The sequence below is a fragment of the Podarcis filfolensis genome (genome assembly GCF_964270895.1).
Source record: "Podarcis filfolensis genome assembly, chromosome: 4".
In the NCBI taxonomy this organism is placed as follows: Eukaryota; Metazoa; Chordata; class Lepidosauria; order Squamata; family Lacertidae; genus Podarcis; species Podarcis filfolensis.
The window spans coordinates 85,447,448-85,466,800 of NC_139607.1; the positions used below are offsets into that span (position 1 = coordinate 85,447,448).

At 47.2% G+C, this 19,353-nt stretch overlaps 1 protein-coding gene across 1 annotated transcript in view; it reads left to right on the top strand.

Moving 5' to 3' along the window:
- Nucleotides 1-19,353, top strand: part of PGR (progesterone receptor) — a 57,143-nt gene that overhangs the window by 12,530 nt on the left and 25,260 nt on the right. The window contains exon 3 of the mRNA XM_083609668.1: nucleotides 11,113-11,229. Coding sequence (XP_083465794.1) covers nucleotides 11,113-11,229 — 117 coding nt within the window. The remainder of the gene's footprint in view (nucleotides 1-11,112; nucleotides 11,230-19,353) is intronic.

A 19,353-nucleotide genomic window follows, 5' to 3' on the forward strand; every position in this document is an offset into this window, starting at 1 on the left:
GGGCTTTTCCCTGAGGAGGGAGAAGGGCTGCCCTTCTCCCACCTTGGGGAAAAGCCCCCAAGAGCCGCACACACGCTCCACACACTCTTTAAAGGGAGTGGGAAAAATTGGGGGAGCCTTCATCCCGCATCCCGGAAGAGGCTGCACGCAGCTATCCCATAAGCCAGGACAGCAAGAGGGATCACTGCGCCGCGATCCCGCTTGCTGTCCTGGCTTCTGGCTTAGCGCATGGCTCTTGCGGGAGGTGGGGGAAGGGACAGAGCCACGCAGCTCTGTCCCTTCTCCCACCTCCCGCAAACACCCCCAAGAGCCGCACTCCCTTTAAAGAGCCGCAGAGAGCATGTGTGTGGCTCTTGGGGGCTTTTCCCTGAGGAGGGAGAATGACAGCCCGTCAGTGATGGGCTGCCCTTTTCCCTCCTCAGGGAAAAACCAGCAAGCGCTGCACACATGCTCCACACGGCTCGTGAAAGGGAGTGCTGAGCAGAGCCTGGGATGCATACAGGCTCTGCTCAGCGCTCCCTTTAAAGAATCCCCCCCCCCCTTGCATCCCCCCTCTAAAAACTAGATGCATCTTTTTGATAGAGTTGCAAGCTTGGTGGATTAAGGGGATGCTGTGGACATAGTGTATCTTGATTTCAGTCAAGCTTTTGACAAAGTCTCCCAAGATATTCTTGCGAGGAAGCTGGTAAAATGTGGGTTGATCGAGGTAACTGTTACGTGGATTTGTAGCTGGTTGGCTGACCAAACCCAAAGAGTAGTCATTAATGGTTCCTTGTCATCCTGGAAAACAGTGACTAGAGGGGTGCCACAGGAACTTTCTGACAGTAAGAGCTCTTGTTGCAGGTAGTTTCTGTGCTCCCTGAATGCCCTCATATCTCTAAGCAGTTTTAATACGACTAGGATATCTCTAACAGCATGACATGACTAACAGCAGACAGTTCCAAGTTACTTCTGTTTCGCTTCTTTGATACAATTGAGCTGTAGTATCCTGGTGGCAATCACTGTTTCAGAGTCGCTGCTTCCAGCCCCTCACAATTTTGTGGATGGAAAAATTGTGTTGTGGTTGTGGGGTTCTTGCGCAACAAACTCCATTTTCTGAAACAAATAAGAGCCTCCCCGCAAATAAATCAGCAAGGATGTTTGGCTGTTTGTCAGTCTTGTATAGCCTTCCCATAAACTTTGTGCAAACCACTCAAGAGGAATGTACAATAAACAGGTTCTCTGATAGCAACCCATGTCAGTACATAGCAACCCAGTAATTAGAGCAGCAAAAGGAAACCATCTGCTAAGAGTTTGCACTCTTGGTAACATTTGTTTTCCCTCTTTGAACTCTTTGGTGGCCCTTCACCCTGGTCTAGAAGAATATTTTTGGTCTGCATCAAGAGAAAATGGAATGTGCCTCCAGGGGTGAAGTCAAACCATTGGAGAATCGCAGCGCCTGCTGTGGCTGCAGAGACCCGTTACTTGTGATGACTGCATCCCGTGTTGTCTTTGCTGCATTAGCTGCACCGAAGTGACCTCCTCAGGGTGCAATCCTAGGCAGTGCGTATGAAGGTCCTGGGCTGCTCAGATGACAAGAACCCCCACCTGGCATCACTGATGTGGTCCAAAGGAAAGCAGAGCCATATCTTTGGCACCAGCTTTGCTCTAGGAGTTGCCAGAAGGAGATGTGAAAGATACCATCCAACCTTCTTAGGGAGTCCACTCTGGATTTGTGTAGGGTTTACTCCTGAGCCTTTTCTTCTTCCGAAGATATCCTGCAAGGCAGCACAGGTTTAGGGTCAGAGTTTACCTTCTCCTAGATGAGCTACCTTCCCAGGTTGATGAGCCCCATCTGCCCCTCTACAGCTCACACAGAAACCACCTCCTTGACCATTGAACCCACTGTTGGTCTCATCCAGTCAATCTGCCAGAGCCTGTCTTCACATACAGGGGAAGTTCCTAATTCACTGAGGATTTGATACCCAGCAGGTACCATCACCTGGTTTAGCCAGCCAGTCAAAGCCATTTTCCAGGTTGCGGCTGCTGTCACATGCTGACAGTTTCTGGAAGACTGGTCCAGAATCTCTAGACCATTAGTGGGAAACCTGCGACACCACATCTGGAATTCTGTGTTCAGTTATGGGCACCACAATTTAAGAAGGATATTGACAAGCTGGAACACAGCAGAGGAGGGTGAACAATACCATCGCATAGCTGTCAACGTTTCCCTTTTTTAAAGGGAAATTCCCTTATTCCGGATAGGATTCCTCACAAGAAAAGGGAAAAGTTGACAGCTGTGCCATCAAGGGTCTGGAAGTCAAGCCTTATGAGGAAAGGTTGAAGGAGCTGTGCATGTTTAACATGGAAAAGAAGAGACTGAGAGGAGATATGATAGCCATCTTCAAATATCTCAAGGGCTGTCACATGGAAGATGGAGTGAGCTTGTTTTCTCCTGCTCTGGAGGGTAGGACTCGAACCAATGGCTTCAAATTACAATAAAGGAAATTCTGACTGAACATCAGGAAAAACATTCTGTCAGTAAGAGCTGTTTGACAGTGGAGGAACAGTCTCCCTTGGGAGGTTGTGGACTTTCCTTCTTTGGAAGTTTTAAAGCCGAGGTTGGATGGCTGTCTGCCATGGATGCTTTAGGTGACATTCCTGCATTTCAGGGGGTTGGACTAGATGACCCTTGGGTCCCTTCCAACTCTGCGATTTTATGGTTCTGTGATTCTGTGAATGGGCAGCTGATTTTCAAGGAGCCAAAGAAATAGAACTTCTATGTGCGGGATGTTGAATGATGCTATTGTATTAATGTTGTTCCATGCAGGATTAACAGTTTGACACAGGGAAGGGGAACCTTTTGGATCCCAAGGGTTACATTTCCTTCTGAGGGGCACATGGCAGTGGTGGGCCAAAGACAGAAGTGGACAGAGCAACCAATGCAATTTTCTCCTTTGTACAGTAGGCTAGTTTCTACACACATACTGTCCTCCAACAAGGCAAATAAGAGGAATTACATCCCAGACCAGGCAAAAACACTTGGGGTGTGAAGCAGGGCCAGGGAGGGGTGTGGCCTGCATAGAATTCTGAAGGCTAAATAGAGAGACCTAGAGCAGGGGTCAGCAAACCTTTTTCAGCAGGGGGCCGGTCTACTGTCCCTCAGACCTTGTGGGGGGCCGGATTATATTTTGAAAGGGAAAAAAACAAAATGAATTCCTATGCCCCACAAATAACCCAGAGATGCATTTTAAATAAAAACACACATTCTAGTCATTTAAAAACACCAGGCAGGCCCCACAAATAACCCAGAGATGCATTTTAAATAAAAGGACACATTCTACTCATGTAAAACACACTGATTCCTGGACTGTCCGCGGGCCAGATTGAGAAGGCGATTGGGCCGGATCCAGTCCCCGGGCCTTAGTTTGCCTACCCATGGCCTAGAGGGCTATATTTAGCCCCTTGACCTGAGGTTCCCTACCCTGGTTTGTCGTATTGATTAAGGTGACCACAGTTTCCATACTTGGCAGTCTCAGTTTGGAGGAGGCTCTCTGAATCATCAGCTGGATCCTTGGGCCACACAGTTGGCAGGCATTACTACTCCTGCCCTGTGTGAAGCATTTTTTGACGTTGGCACTGTCTGGGCTTGGAGCTCATTTTCCCCAAGTGAACCTGTGATCCTTTGGCTGTGTCAGAGTTTGTTACCATGTAACTTCCCCCATCCACCCACACCGCCGGCATTCCCCGTGAAAAGATGTTCTGGATCCCCGTTACCAGAGAAGCAGCAACTTTTTTTGCAGCAGAAACAAAGCAGTGTTTGCAGCAAAAACAACACAGAGCCTTTTGGCACTTTTAAGATTAAATGATTTATGGCGGCATAAACATTCATAATCTGGGATCTGGTGAAGCGGGACGATAGTTGTGCTGCAATAAATCTATTCGCCTTTTAGGTGCCAGCAAGACTCTTTGTTACAGAGCAGTCCTATAGGCTCAGTGGGAGGAGAAAGTTGCCCTGACAGGCAGATAGGCAGATCTGAAGCCATGCGAGACTTGCACCATTAGGGTTGAAAGGTAGGAATAGACCCTCTTCCTCCTTCCCGTCAGTTCGTAATTATTATTATTTTGGAAAGAAAACATTTTTACTTCCTATTATGCAAAGGCTGAAATACTTCTCCCCTCCCCACACCCATTCCAGGGTCTATGCTTAAAGATGAGAGCTTGGGATCCACTAGATTCAAAGCCTCACTGGAATAGCCCCCTCCAGATGAGTAATGACTGGAAGGGGGCACCCAAGGATGACTGGAGGGGATCAGCTAAACAGTATATCATTATCATTGTCATTTCTAATTATATCCTGTCATTCTTCCCAATGACCTTCCAGAGACAGTAGGATTCCATCCTTAGATCACTGTTTGGTTCTTCTTCTGGAAATGAGAAATCTGAACTGGGCTACACTCTGGAATCTCCTGGCCAGGTGGCTTAGCAGAATATGCGGATGGGTGAATTAAAATAAAGGCTTCTATGACTTTATTTATAGGGATGCGGGTGGTGCTGTGGGTTAAACCACAGAGCCTAGGACTTGCTGATCAGAAGGTCGGCGGTTCGAATCCCCGCGACGGGGTGAGTTCCTGTTGCTCGGTCCCTGCTCCTGCCAACCTAGCAGTTTGAAAGCACGCCAAAGTGCAAGTAGATAAATAGGTACCGCTCCAGCGGGAAGGTAAACGCCGTTTCCATGCGCTGCTCTGGTTCGCCAGAAGCGGCTTAGTCATGCTGGCCACATGACCAGGAAGCTGTACGCCGACTCCCTTGGCCAGTAAAGCGAGATGAGCGCCGCAACCCCAGAGTCAGTCACAACTGGACCTAATGGTCAGGGGTCCCTTTACCCTTTACGTTTATGACTTTATTTGATACTTTTATACTTCCACTTCCTGCATATAGGAGCTAAGAATGGGTTAGCATACGTGGAAAACTAGACCGGCCATACCATACAAATAAAATAACAAGACAAATAAAGAGCAGCAACAGATAACTATAAAACCACGAGCCCCAAACACTACAGTTCATGTGACAGATGCTTGGGTTAACTTGAGCTGAGCCTTTGTTTAAAGATGTCAGTGGCTGGGGGAAACAAAATGTCACCTGGGAGGGAGTTCTGTAGACAGGGTGCTACCACCAATAATGCCCTGTCACAAACCTTCTAGCTTCTGCTATGGACAGCAGAGCATCTCCTCCTGATCAAAACGTCTTGAGTTTGTTGGTGCTGGGGAAGATGCTTCCTCAGGTACTTGTGTCACGAGCTGTTTATGGTTCCATAGCTTCTGGACTGTCTTCCAGGATAGGCTTTGATCCTGTGAAGGGTGGTATGAGTGGGATAACAAGCAGACCCAGTAGCAGACAGGTGGTGCTGTACCTCTCACCTGGCCTACCTCCAGCTGAGACATTTCTGCATACTGAGATAGGGGGCAGTGAGGTTGGTGCAGTGCTGGCACGCTGGTGGAATCAGTGCTGCCCTCCTGCTGGTATGTTTTCACCGCAGCCACCTTGCCACTTCCTTGTCCCCCTCCCTTTGTTAAGCAGCAGCGACACAGCTGAAGGGAGGTTGCAATGCTGTCCAGTATTGACCAGACCACTTGCATGTTATGAGAATATCTTTTGGGATTAGGTGGCAGTCTGCATCCCTGGCAACTCTCCTTTTGGAAATCGATTTCTGGCTCCCCCATTTATCTGCTTCTGAAGCAGCTCTGCCCTGTGCACCATGATTAACGGCCCCTTAATCAGTTTTGTTTCCATAGTTAATCCAATTATCTGCCAACGTTGTATTGGGTGCTATTTCATTTTGCTTGCCTTCTCTCACCTTTGCATCCGCACAATAGGCTCCGTGGTTCACTTTTGACAGATGCGTGCTTTATGTATTGTGCTAATATATTTCTTGCAGTAGTAGAACAATATAATCATTATTTGGGAGCTTTGCACATGGCTGCTGTTGGAAGCAAGCAAAGCACAGGGCTCTTGACTTGGAAGTTTCCCAATTTAGTATGTATTGTGGGACTGAAGAGGGGGAAAGGAACCAATCCTCAGCACCATTCTGTATTTAGGGAGCTTAATAATTTCTGGTTGGTGTCTGATGCTTTCCTCCTTGAGATAGTGAGCTTGTGAGGTGGACCTTGTCTCTTTATACAGCAGATGACTCCCACCCATCTTAACCCCACTGCACCAGCCAGCCTAAACCTCTCCCATGCCTCCTTTGCCTCAATCGCTAAGGTGGAGGATTCCAACTGAGTACTACAGCATCACCTCCCTTATGTGCTGGAAACTTGTAGGAAGCATGGTAATTTGTAATTCCCATGGCTCCCAGCAACTCTGGAACTGCTGTGGCACCCATGGGAATTCTTTTCCGATCTTTGTAAGTTAGGGAAAGGAGGTCAAGAAGGGCCTGCGTCTAGGGCATCAGTCGGGGAAGGGCCTGGAACAGATGCAAAAGAACTATCCTTGGGCCTGGTGGGTGCAATTCTTCTCCCTCCATCTTGTGGTTGTAGGGAAGGGTCATAGTTATTCCTTCATTATGCAAAGGGGATTTCTGCTGGGTATAATAGATAGGGGCTGCCCCAAACTCACTGCTCTGCCCCATCTCTGCCCAGTCTCGGTAAGCGGCAGCGATGTTGCTGCCAGGACACTGGCTCAGTTGGGTTGCTTGCTGTTGGTTGGTACCTGGATGGGAGACCACCTGTTTTACCTGTTTCAAAAGTGGTAAAGGTAAAGGGACCCCTGACCATTAGGTCCAGTCGTGACCGACTCTGGGGTTGCGGCGCTCATCTTGCTTTATTGGCCAAGGGAGCCGGTGTACAGCTTCCGGGTCATGTGGCCAGCATGACTAAGCCACTTCTGGCGAACCAGAGCAGTGCACGGAAATGCTGTTTACCTTTCCACCAGAGTGGTACCTATTTATCTACTTGCACTTTGTCGTGCTTTCGAACTGCTAGGTTGGCAGGAGCAGGGACCGAGCAACGGGAGCTCACCCCGTCGCAGGGATTCGAACCGCCGACCTTCTGACTGGCAAGTCCTAGGCTCTGTGGTTTAACCCACAGCGCCACCCGCGTCCCATTTCAAAGGTGGGATATACCTTAAATAAACAAAACTAGGCTGCTTCCTTTTCACATGGGTGGGCAGACAGGTGTGCCAGGACTGATGAGGCGGTCAGTGGAGCTTGGACCACGCTCTGTCTGCTGCAGTCACCAGCAGAACCAGGCAGGCTCTTTTGAGCTTCTCGTCATTTCCAATATTTCTCCGCCCACTTTGGGTTTGTGGAGAAGTAATTTTGCACCAGGGATGAGGAAGCTTTGGCCCTCCAGATGTTAGAGTGGTCCAAGTCCCACCCACTCCAGCTGCTGACAGGAGCTATGCTATTCCAGCAGACCCTTGTCTCCAGTCACACATCACAGTAAACCAAGGTTTGTTTTAATTTTATTATGATTACACTTATATTCCCTGCCTTCCCTCTAAGGAGTTCAATGTGACATTCATGCTTGTTCACCTCCTCTCCATTTCATCCTCACAACAGCTCTGTGAGGTAGGCTGGGCAGAGAGATAGCATAGCAGGAAAATGGTATTCCGATTAAAATATGGCCAGAAGAATCTCAAGTATTGCAGCATATTGGGGCAGTTCAATATCATACTGTAATTTTGAAATTAAGCAAATGCCTTGCATATTTTCCCCCTCTTAGTCACACATTCTACCCTTCAGGGAGATGATGGAATTTGAATGCAAAGGTCAAAGGACTGGTTTCTGCATTCTAAAAGCACAGATATTAACCTGAGATGATTTGTGTGTCTGCGTATGTGTTTAAAATATACTTTTTATTATTTTCCCCCCCAAAATCTATTCAACTTGTTCAACTGGATACAGATATTCACATGTTTAGAACTAATACGTTAGGGAAACAAATGAGAGCCCAAATTACCTGCATTAGGAAAATCAGCAAATTGTTTCCTAATGATTTCAGGTGTGATTTGATTCTCTTTCCTCCGCCTTGTGCAGATAACTGTCAGCTCAAGCCTATACATGTTTACCCAGAAGTAAGTCCTGCTGAATTCAAAGGAACAGTGTGTATAGGATTGCAGCCTAAATTAGTGTAAGGAAGCTCTTACCCTGTTTACAAAGAGACCACAATGGCCAAGCGCTACAAAGCTGCCAAGGATAAGTGCCTACAGCAGGGATGGGGAATGTTTTCTGGCAAGTGGAATAGATCCTTATTTCCCTGACCCTGATAGGCCAAATCATCTGACACCAGTATGATATCAGGTGATGGTGCTGCTGCACTTTGAACCCTCAATTGTTGGGACTACAGAGGCCAAAACCGGGCTCTTTGAAAGCCCTTTTGCAAACAGTCCTGTTATGTACTGAGTTGAATAGGATCCAAACTGCAGCAGTCTGATCGGTCCTAGAACAAAAGGATCCAAAAGGCAGCAGTCTGATTGGTCCTAGAACAATAGGATTCAGAATGCAGCAGTCTGATTGGTCCTAGAACAATGCAGCAGTATGATTGGTTGGCAGGAACCACCCAATCATGCTCCAGATAGAAGTGAATCCACAACCTGATTGGCTTACAGTAGAATTCCGGAATTAGCCAATCATGTGCAGCCCATTGTGTAAATAATGTATATAAAGCAGATACCTTGAGGGGACTTTCATTCATTCCTCCTCACCACTATGAGCTGAATAAAGAGCATGAAATCACTTTGCGACTCTGAGTATATTTCAGTCCCCTGCTGCTCTTTGAACCTCCTAAAGCCAGGTTCCACAGCTTCAGATGGATTGGACATCTGTGGTCAAAGTCTAATGTGCGATATAAAAAACCCCAGAGCAGTCCATTTGTTTGGAGTCTGTGGCTGACCCTCTTCAGGGCAGTCCGTGCCCCTGATGTTTCCGGTGCCAACTTGGGCCTTCTCAAATGGCATCTGTAATGAAGGGCCGTGGTTCAGTGGCAGTACATCTGCTTGGCATGCAGAATTTCCCGGGTTCAATCCCTGCCATCTCCAGGTAGATCTGGGAGAGAACCTGGTTGGAAATTTAGTAATATTTACTATAGTTCAGGCTTCCTCAACCTCAGCCCTCCAGATGTTTTGAGACTACAATCCCCATCATCCCTGACCACTGGTCCTGCTAGCTAGGGATCATGGGAGTTGTAGGCCAAAAACATCTGGAGGGTTGAGGTTGAGGAAGCCTGCCATAGTTTAATCAGAAATACTGTGGGGAGCAAGACTGTGACCAAGTAGCCTGTGTGCCTGATTGGCCTGCTGTTCAGGTGAGCATTGTTGATGTTCAGTGGGACTTAAGTCATTATTAACTAATACTAACTCTCATTGATTTGGCAACGTCTGGATCTACTTAAAATCAAGTTGGTTTAAGTGGTTCTACTCTGACTAAGTCAATGTTTATTACTTTTATATACTGACCTCATTTAGGGAGCTCTGTGTGGCACGCTTGGTTCATTCCTTCCCCTGCTTTAATCCCCACAACACCCTTGCGGGGTAGGCTAGTATGAGACCCTTACTTGCCCGCACACTGTCTTGCCAGAGTGGTACAAGCGCTGGTTATCTCCTGCTTGGACTACTGCAATGTACTCTTCGTGGGGCTACTTTTTTGAAGGTGATTCAGAAACTGCAATTAATCCAGAATGTGGCAGCTAGACTGGTGAGTGGGAGCAGCCACCAGGACCATATAACACTGGTCCTAAAGGTTCTTCGCTGGCTCCCAGTACATTTCCGAGCACAGTTCAAAGTGCTAGTGCTGACCTTTAAAGTCCTAAATGGCCTGGGCCCTGTATACCTGAAGGAGAGTCTCCACCGCCATCGTTCAGCCCTGATACTGAGGTCCAGCTCCGAAGGCCTTCTGGTGGTTCCCTCCCTGTGAGAAGTGAGGTTACAGGGAACCAGGAAGAGGGCCTTCTCGGTAGTGGCACCCGCCTTGTGGAATGTCCTCCCATCAGACGTCAAGGAAATAAACAACCACCTGACTTTTAGAAAGCATCTGAAGGCAGCCCTGTATCGTGAGGTTTTTAATGTTTGATGCTATATTTTGTTGGAAGCCACCCAAAGTAGCTGGGGCAACCCAGTCAGATGGGCCGGGATTCTTCTTCTTCTTCTTCTTCTTCATCATCATCATTTGATTATTTATACCCCACCCATCTGACTGGTTGCTTCAGCCACTCTGCGTGGCTTCCAACATATATAAACACAATAAAACATTACATATTAAAAGTATAAGAAATAAATTATTATTATTACACTGGTTCCCAGCAGGCTTTAATAAGTTAGTAACTAAAAAAGAATGGGGGGAGGGGGGAAAGGAAGCCTGTTTCTTCTCTCTCTCACTGCCTTTCAGTTTGTGCAAGCTTAGATAGCAAGGGCTATGTTTAAAAATACACTCGAGCTCCATGTCCGTAATAGAAGCTGTTCACCAATAACAACTGACTGATCATAATATCGCTGTGCTAATGTCATGGTGACCCTTACATTGTTAAAGTCCATAAGATGCTAGTTTTTCATCTGTTGAGTCACGTTAAGCAGGAACAGATTGGTTCGTTCCTTTTTAATATGACCCAATGCAGGGGGGAGGGGGACACACCAAGTGAAACGTGGCTGTTCAGCCTCTCAGTAACAAGGCTGTTCCCTTCTGAACCTCCTTGCCCCCTCCTCCCCTGTAGCTAATAAAAGCACCTCCGATGGGCATTTAATTACCCAACCAAGAAGATAGAAACAATAATTAATGAGAGATTAAGTGACGGATGAATGGATGGTAGCATCCAGTTAGTTGCTAGAATAATAATAATAATAATAATAATAATAATAATAATAATAATAATAATAATCCCTTTTACTTTGGAAGCAGTTGTTGTTGAGCATTTAGCCTGAAGGACGGTTTATACATTTTGTTTACACCTCCAAAACAGATCAGGGAGGCTGACATTGAAGCTGACTAACGTTGTTTCCAGGCTATAGTTTAGTGATTTGTTTGGATGCTTTGCGCTTTATTCACCCTAGCTTTCTGAACTGCCCTGCCCTGCCCTTTCTTTTACTTCTCAGTAATCTAGTGTTCATTTCCCCCATCTTCTTCCTTTTTTTTTCTTACAGGGCAGCATAACTATTTATGTGCCGGGCGGAACGACTGCATAGTGGACAAGATCCGCCGGAAGAACTGCCCTGCGTGCCGCTTGAGGAAATGCTGCCAAGCTGGCATGGTGCTTGGAGGTAGGGAGTTTTGATTCACAAAATCATAGAGTCATAGAATTGTAGAGTTGGAAGGGACCCTGAGGGTCATCTAGTCCAACCCCCTTGCAATGCAGGAATCTCAGCTAAAGGCTCCATGACAGACCTCTGCTTGGATGGAGGCGGCCTCGGGTTCTCATTTTCACAACTGATGTCTGCCAGAGTGCCAGTCGCACGGTACAAAGGCTCCCACCCTTACCATGCTATGACCTCATCATGCCATTCAAACTTTGGGTGGGGTTTAAAGGAGAAAGTGTGGCATATAAATGAGAGAGGGCACACTGATTGGTTAAGCTATCGCGGAGGAACACTGTTAATGGCTGCTGTTTTTGGCATCCATCTGTCTTGAGAGACAATGGAGTGTGCCTCTGGGGGTGAAGTCAAACCACTGGAGAATCACAGCGCCTGCTGTGGCCGCAGAGACTGGTAACTCATAACTGCTGCCTTGCTGCCTTGGCAGGGGTGCCAACTTGAAGGGGGGGAGGCAAGTAAGCCCCACCCTGCATAATCAATCACATGACACAGTGCACAGACACCATTTGAATGGCAGTGCCCCACCATGCCATCTGCCAGAAAATGATTCAAGCACAATTCAAACTCATGGTGCTGACCTTTAAAGCCCTAAGCGGCCTCGGCTCAGTATATCTGAAGGAGCGTCTCCACCCCCATCGTTTGGCCCGGACACTGAGGTCCAGCGCTGAGGGCCTTCTGGCAGTTCCCTCACTGTGAGAAGCGAGGTTACGGGGAACCAGGCAGAGGGCCTTCTCGGTAGTGGCGCCCGCCCTGTGGAACGCCCTCCCATCAGATGTCAAGGAAATAAACAACTATCCGACAAGACATCTGAAGGCAGCCCTGTTTAGGGAAGTTTTTAATGTTTGAAGTTTTATTCTGTTTTTAATGTTCTGTTGAAAACCGCCCAGAGTGGCTGGGGAAACCCAGCCAGATGGACAGGGTAGAAATTAACAACAACAACAACAACAACATCTTTCTTTTTGGAACCAAGCTGAGTTTCGGCAAAGTCGCTTGATGATTACAGAGAACTTCTCATTACAGTGGCTGGCTGTGTGACATTTCTCTCTTGATAATGGACTTTGCTTACCCATAGTGCAGGAGGAGATTTCAAGTAGATATTGAAGCATGTCATTTACTCTTTCCCAGGAAACATGGATAGTAAGATATTGCAATTCTTTCTCCTGAGGTCTCTGCAGCTGCTTCTGCCGATGAGTAGTGTAATAAGCACTTTCCGGAGAACAGCTAAAGGCAGTGAAAGTGAACTGCATTTTGGGGCTATAGCAGCAGCAGCTGTATTGTCAGATGTGCAGAAAAAATTGTGGGTGGGCAGGAGAGGCGACAGGCAACACAGGCGATGATTGGAATCCTGTCGTGGCGAGGGGTGCAAACCACCCTTTTCCTGCATCACAACTACCAAACAGGAGGGTGCAGTTGTTATGGCTATTCAGTTGCACGGCTGCACTTTGCAATGTTAGTTGGATGTGTGCATGTCCAGAGAGGAATTCAAGAGGGTGTACAGCCTTATTATTATTAGGTATATTATCAGGAAGGCTAATTTGGGAGAAGGGATTGCTTTGCTGTTGGGTTTTTCTTTCTGCAAGTTGCTTGGGGAGCCTAAGTGCAGAGTGCAAATAAATGCTTTAAGAAAATAAAGGCTCCTTACAGAGCTTGTCTGTAAGGAGGTGGGCAGGAAAAGGAGCCCATTGCCAGTCAGAGTGTGAGGAGAGGAGATGGAGAAACTCCTAGTGAGGGCCTCAGTGCTTGTGGATGATCTTCAAACCGCCCATCCCTCACATCTCTGCCGGGCACTAGGCGGGAATGACACAACAAACAAGGGTTAAACTAGGGTGCTGGGTTGGAATGTAATTACAAGCCATAGTTAAAGCAAGCGGAGTTTCAGAAGCCAACTCTCCACTGTGGTTTACACCCCTGATTTGCTAGCCTCGAACAGACCATGGGTAAGCAGCCAGGTTGGAGCTGGATGTACCAAGAGACTGGAGCTTAAACAGGGGGGAGAGATGGATTGGTGTTGTATTCAAACTGGGCCTCAACGTCTTCATTATTCAGTTCCACTTATAAGGACAAGGTTTTAAGCCAGTATTGGTGAATCACTGGATTGCTATAGTGCTTCCACTTATTCAAGGAAAACAAACCAAGCAGCTGATTGAAAACTAATAGCAGGCCACTTTTCATTCTCCTTGGAAAAGCACAGAAGGGCTTGTCGGTTGTGTCATTATTTGCTGTTTAGCATTTGTTAACTGTAGTTCAAGGTTTATAAACATTAGCTGCCCAAGGCTGCAAACAGGACACTGGGCAAAATGTGATTTGACTGGAGCACGTCGACTGTGCGAGTTCATGACCTGTGGGGTAGCGCAGATGTGGCAGGGCTGGTACAGGGATATCTTGGCATACTGTCGCTGCGCAGGAAACAGCCAGAGTTGTAAGGAATGCATCAAATGTAAGGAAACTGGGCTGGATCTAAAGGTCCTTCTGTAGATACAGTCAAAGATTTGGAGAGCTGGAATTCCTTTCCCCAAGGGCCCTCTAATCCGAACCAGAGCAGCACACAGAAACGCTGTTTACCTTCCCACCAGAGCGGTACCTATTTATCTACTTGCACTTTGACGTGCTTTCAAACTGCTAGGTTGGCAGGAGCAGGGACTGAGCAACGGGAGCTCACCCCGTTGCGGGGATTCGAACTGCCAAGCTTCTGATCGGCAAGTCCTAGGCTCTGTGGTTTAACCCACAGCGCCACCCGCATCCCTACCTAGTATCTGCCTAAGAAAGGTGACTCTAAATCTAGCAAGGTTCTAACTCCCTACCCCAGATTTTCCTGGGCTACAGCTCTCATCTCAGAGCTGTATGGGGTGTTAGGGGACGGGCAATCCCTCTGGATCAGGCAAACACCAATTCTCCTTGGAAAAGCACAGAAGGGGTTGTCCTTCTGTGTGGTTTGCCCACCTTTGGTCCCCATCTTAGCTTTCACCTGTGTCTCCTAGAAGCTGTCAGCATGAGACAGCTGCCGCACCCCTGGAATGACTGCAGTCAATTGGCTAGACCAGGTGAAGGAAGCCAATGCATCTCAAACATACGGCGCATTAGGGACTTCCCCTGTATGCGAAGACAGCCACCAGTGCGTGGAGTGGGTGAGACCAATAGTAGGCCCAACAGTCAAGAAGGTGTTTTCTGCCCATGCTGTAGAAGGAAGTGAGGGGCAGACGGAACACATCAGCCTGGGGAATTAGCCCATTTAGGAGAAGAAAAAGTCTGATCCTAAACCTCCACTGCCTTGCGGGATATCTTCAAGAGAAGGCTAAGGAGTAAGCCCTACGCAAAACTGGGGTGGAGTCTTGAATGCCTCCTTCTGGCATCTCCTGCAGCCAAGCTGCTGCCAAATGTTTCCTTGAGACCACTGGCGGAGGAAGGCGGGTGTGTGGCGCACATCGGGTGTCAGCCGTGATGGCGGGTGACATCGCTGCACCACCCACCCTGCTCGCTGCATGGGGGGCGGGCTGCTAGGGATGATGTTGCGGGCGACTAGTGGTGCCCCTCCCGAAGCTCGCTATATGGGCAGCAGGCAGCTAGGGAAGCTTGCCACATGGGCAGCAAGTGGTGCCCCCCACGTTCGTCACGCGGGTGGCAGGCAGCTAGGGACACTCTCCGCACGGGCAGCTCACAGCTGCCCCCACGCGGGCGGGCATCAGCTAAGGATGCTCGCCGTACGGGCGGCTAGCCCTGCCCGTGGGCCAGCTAGCCCTGCCCCTGCACCACTCTGGGTGCCAGGGCAGGTAGCTCTGCCCCTGCTTGAGACCACACCAGTGAGGCCAAGAATGGGGTCTTGTTTCTTTGGGCAGCCTAGGAGCTCCATACAGAAAGCCCAGCTTGCACCCCAGAGAGGTCACTTGGGTGCTTGCTAATGCAGCAAAATCAAACTCGGAGGCAGCAGTTACAAGTTACTGGTCTCTGCAGCCACAGCAGGTGCTGTGATTCTCCAGGATACTCCAATAATTTGTATAGCTACTTTATGGTACTACTTAGAAGTAACTGCCTTATGCTAAGTCGGATCATTGGTCGAACTAGCTCAGTATTACACTGTCTGGCAGTCTGTATCTTCAGGATTTTAGATGGGTTTTCTCCCAGTCCTGCTTGGAGATGCTGGGTATTGAACCAAGGACCTTCTGCATGCAAGGAAGGTACTTTTCCACTGAAGAGTTGTTTTCTTTTTTCAGCTTTCCTTCTTAATTCTGCACATTGGCTTGGAGATATGTTTTCAAGGGAAATGTAGCCTCTGGATGGGATTAATAAAGACATTTTTTTTCAGCTGGCACATGAAATTAATATATGATTTGGGAAGTGTGTTTGAGGGCAAATGTAATTACTGAGCCGTGTGATGTACAATGCAAGAATAAAAGCAATTTTGCTAGACACCTCGGCGATTAACATATTTTCATACGTTACATGTATTTAAAACTGAAGTTCAATCACAACATTTCTAAGGGCCTCCATTCAGTAAGTTTAAAATATGGGTTAATAATGCAAGCAACAGCCTCGACGACTATGTCATGCTGTATTGTTATTATAGGAAGTTAACAGCAATTTCGAACAAAACGAGAAAGGAACAGTTTATATTTTCAAAGCATAAATCTTTCAAATAAGGCGTCTTAATAAGTTTGTCAGCAGGTGGTATTTGGGCATAAATTGTCACTTTTGTGCATTCCATAGATGAGAAAGCAGTACAGTGGTACCTCGGGTTACAAACGCTTTGGGTTACAAACACTTCGGGTTACAAACTCCGCTAACCCAGAAGTAGTACCTCGGGTTGAGAACTTTGCCCCAGGATGAGAACGGAAATCGCACGCCGGCAGTGCAGCGGTAGCGGGAGGCCCCATTAGTGAAAGCGCGCCTCAGGTTAAGAACGGTTTCGGGTTAAGAACGGAGCTCCGGAACGAATTAAGTTTGGAACCCGAGGTACCACTGTACTGGGAAATGCTGTGTAAAATGAGGTTTATGGAAGAACAGGGAGTAAGAGAATCCCCTAAAACAGAGGAGCTGGGTAAGCTGCAGTTCAGCCCTAATTTAGCATATCTACTCAAGAGTAGAGGTGAATAATTTCCAGAAATTTTGAAACTATTGGGGATGATCTCCCCTCCCCCGAAAAGAATAGACCTTTTAGGAAAAATTGGGTTGGGTGGATGCAATACTTTTTTAAATGTGCTTTTTACATGTCGAAATTTGCTTCGTTACTTTATTGAAATTCATTAATGTCATTACAGATTTAACTTCACACATACATACACATACATACTATATGTGTGTGTGTGTGTGTGTGGTGTTGAATTCTTCATTCTCATGTGATAATGACAGCACCCTCCAAGAAACAAAAATGCATCTTGCTCCTGCATTTGAGAGTTGTATTCTCATGCAAGACTTGCTTGCCCTCAGAGTACAGGCATAGAAGCAGTAGTAGTAGGAATCATCATCATCATTTTATTATTTATACCCCACCCATCTGGCTGGGTTTCCCCAGGCACTCTGGGCAGCTTAAAGCATATCTAAAAACATAATAACATCAAGCATTAAAAACCTCCCAATACAGGCCTGCCTTCAGATGTCTTCTAAAAGTTGTGTAATTCTTTATCTACTTGACATTGGGAGGGCGTTCCACAGGGAGGCGATATACTGCCCTCCCTTATGTGTTGTGCTTTCATAATTAAAGACGGGTTTATCTCTGCCTTTACCTGGAGGTTATGTGGACGACAATCTGCTAAGTTATATTCCTGTGTAGGAATCATTTTGGAGGAAATCTGGTCCTTTTTTCGGTCATCCTCCTTGGTATCTTATATGCGTCTTTCCTAGAAGGGAGGGCACCAGTACTGAGAAGGCCCTCTGCCTGGTTCCCTGTAACCTTGCTATGATCCAGTACAGTGGTACCTCTGGTTGTGAACGGGATCCGTTCCAGAGGCCCGTTCGCAACATGAAAGGAACGCAACCCGCAGTGGCGTGTCTGCGCATGCACAGGTTGTGATTCACCGCTTCTGCGCATGCGCGTGACATCATTTTGTGCGTCTGTGCATGCGCGAGTGGCAAAACCCGGAAGTAACCCTTTCTGGTACTTACGGGTCGCCACGGGATGTAACCTGAAAGAACGTAACATGAAGCGGACGTAACATGAGGTATGATTGTACTGTTCATAGACTTACATAAAAGTCTTCCTGGTGGGAAGTTTCAGAAATCGTTTCTGGAGACTAAATATAGAAACACATAGCCTTCAACATTTTGTTCTTCATTCTCAAAGAAAATATTCCACAATCCAGATATTCTTCTTCTTATTTTCTGGTAAAAGAAAACATAAGAAAGACTTAGGAAAAAATATCCACCCCCCCCTTCACTCACCCACTGAGTTCAATTAGACTTACTTTCAAGGAAGCATGTGTAGGATTGCAACCATCCAGTCGTCCATCTTCAAAGGAGAACCAGAATGTTTCCAGTTGGGTTTGTCTGCCCCCCTCCAACAGCTGACCTGGTTGGCTTTCTTGTCAAAGCCCTGGTCGACCTGTGTAATGCAGCAGGGGCCTGGGTGGTTGACGCAATTTCTCGTGGGGCTCCCATCACGCTTATCAGAGCCTAGAATGTTCCTTGGTTTGGCGCTAAGAGCAATGATGCAGGCTGGAAGAGAAAAACTCCCAAGAAATGCAGCCAAACACTGCTGCTGCCTCCTGCAACATGTTTGTGAGGTATCCTTAGGATAAAATTACTTGCCTCCATTAGACATTGACTATGTTGTTATAGCAGGTGAATCAGGCAAGGTTTTCTGAGGACTGTCTTGTCTACTTTCCAACTGGTGAAGGCGTGAAAAGTGCTTGGTCAGGTTTGCGCAACACCTTGTATAACTAAGGGGATGACCTAGTTTCAGTAATTACGATTAGATTTCTGAAATGAGCTTGGCTTGAGACTACCTTTGATGGAAGATAGTGCAGAACGCAGCAGCCAGGCTGATAATAGGGACCAGATGGTCGGACCATATAGCACCCATTCTGGTTGACTATATATTTTGGGGCCCAATTCAAAGTGCTGGCTTTAACCTATAAAGACTTACAAGGGCTCTAATAAAATAAAATAAAAATCCTTCCAGTAGCACCTTAGAGACCAACTAAGTTTGTTACAGGTATGAGCTTTCATGTGTGTTCTTGTTAAATGCCCTTTGTTCCCTCTTAAAAAGAAAAACAAAAGACACAACAGTCTTCTTTAATAATAATATCTTGGAGGTCCCGGGCCTCAAGGAGGTTAAACTGGCCTCAACCAGGGCCAAGGCCTTTTCAGCTTTGGCCCCAACCTGGTGGAATGCTCTATCGCAGGAGACTAGGGCCTTGCGGGACTTGACATCCTTCCGCAGGGCCTGCGAGATGGAGCTGTTCCACCTGGCCTTTGATCCGGGCCCAGTTTGACCCCCCTCTATGGGACGCTATAAGTTACCTCTTTGGCCCTTTTATCGGCTCATGTGGGACCAACATGGATAGCTGGCCCTGATGAATACTTGAGGTTCCCGACCCCACGGTCGGCAGTCATTTAATTTTATCCTGATTCTAATTTTTAAGCTGTATTTTAATCAGTCGTTTGATTGTGTTTTAATGTATTTGATATTTGATGTTAGCCACCCTGAGCCTGGTCTTGGCCGGGGAGGGTGGGGTATAAATAAAAATTTACTTACTTACTTACTTAAAAAGTAATAAGAAGTTTACTTACATTCAGTTCACAGTAGGTTTGCTGAAGGCAGGCTTTAGCTCGTAGTTACAGGAGAGAGTTTGAGTTCATCCCATATGGGGATGAGCCCATGTGCTGCTTTGCTGAGAGCCAGCACGCAGCAAAATACATCAAGATGGAATAACATGACAAGGAAGGGAAGATGGCTGCATGACCAGCCCTTTTATGGGGTCTCACAGGGTCACACCCATCTACCTGGTCACACACAGGGGGAGGATGCTCCAGATCAGGTGTGACAGGAAGTCCTCCTGGCTGGAGTAACTCTGGGCAAACAGGAAGTGTTGTATTTGACTGCTTATGTTACATCCCACAACAAGTGTGAGGACCAACTTC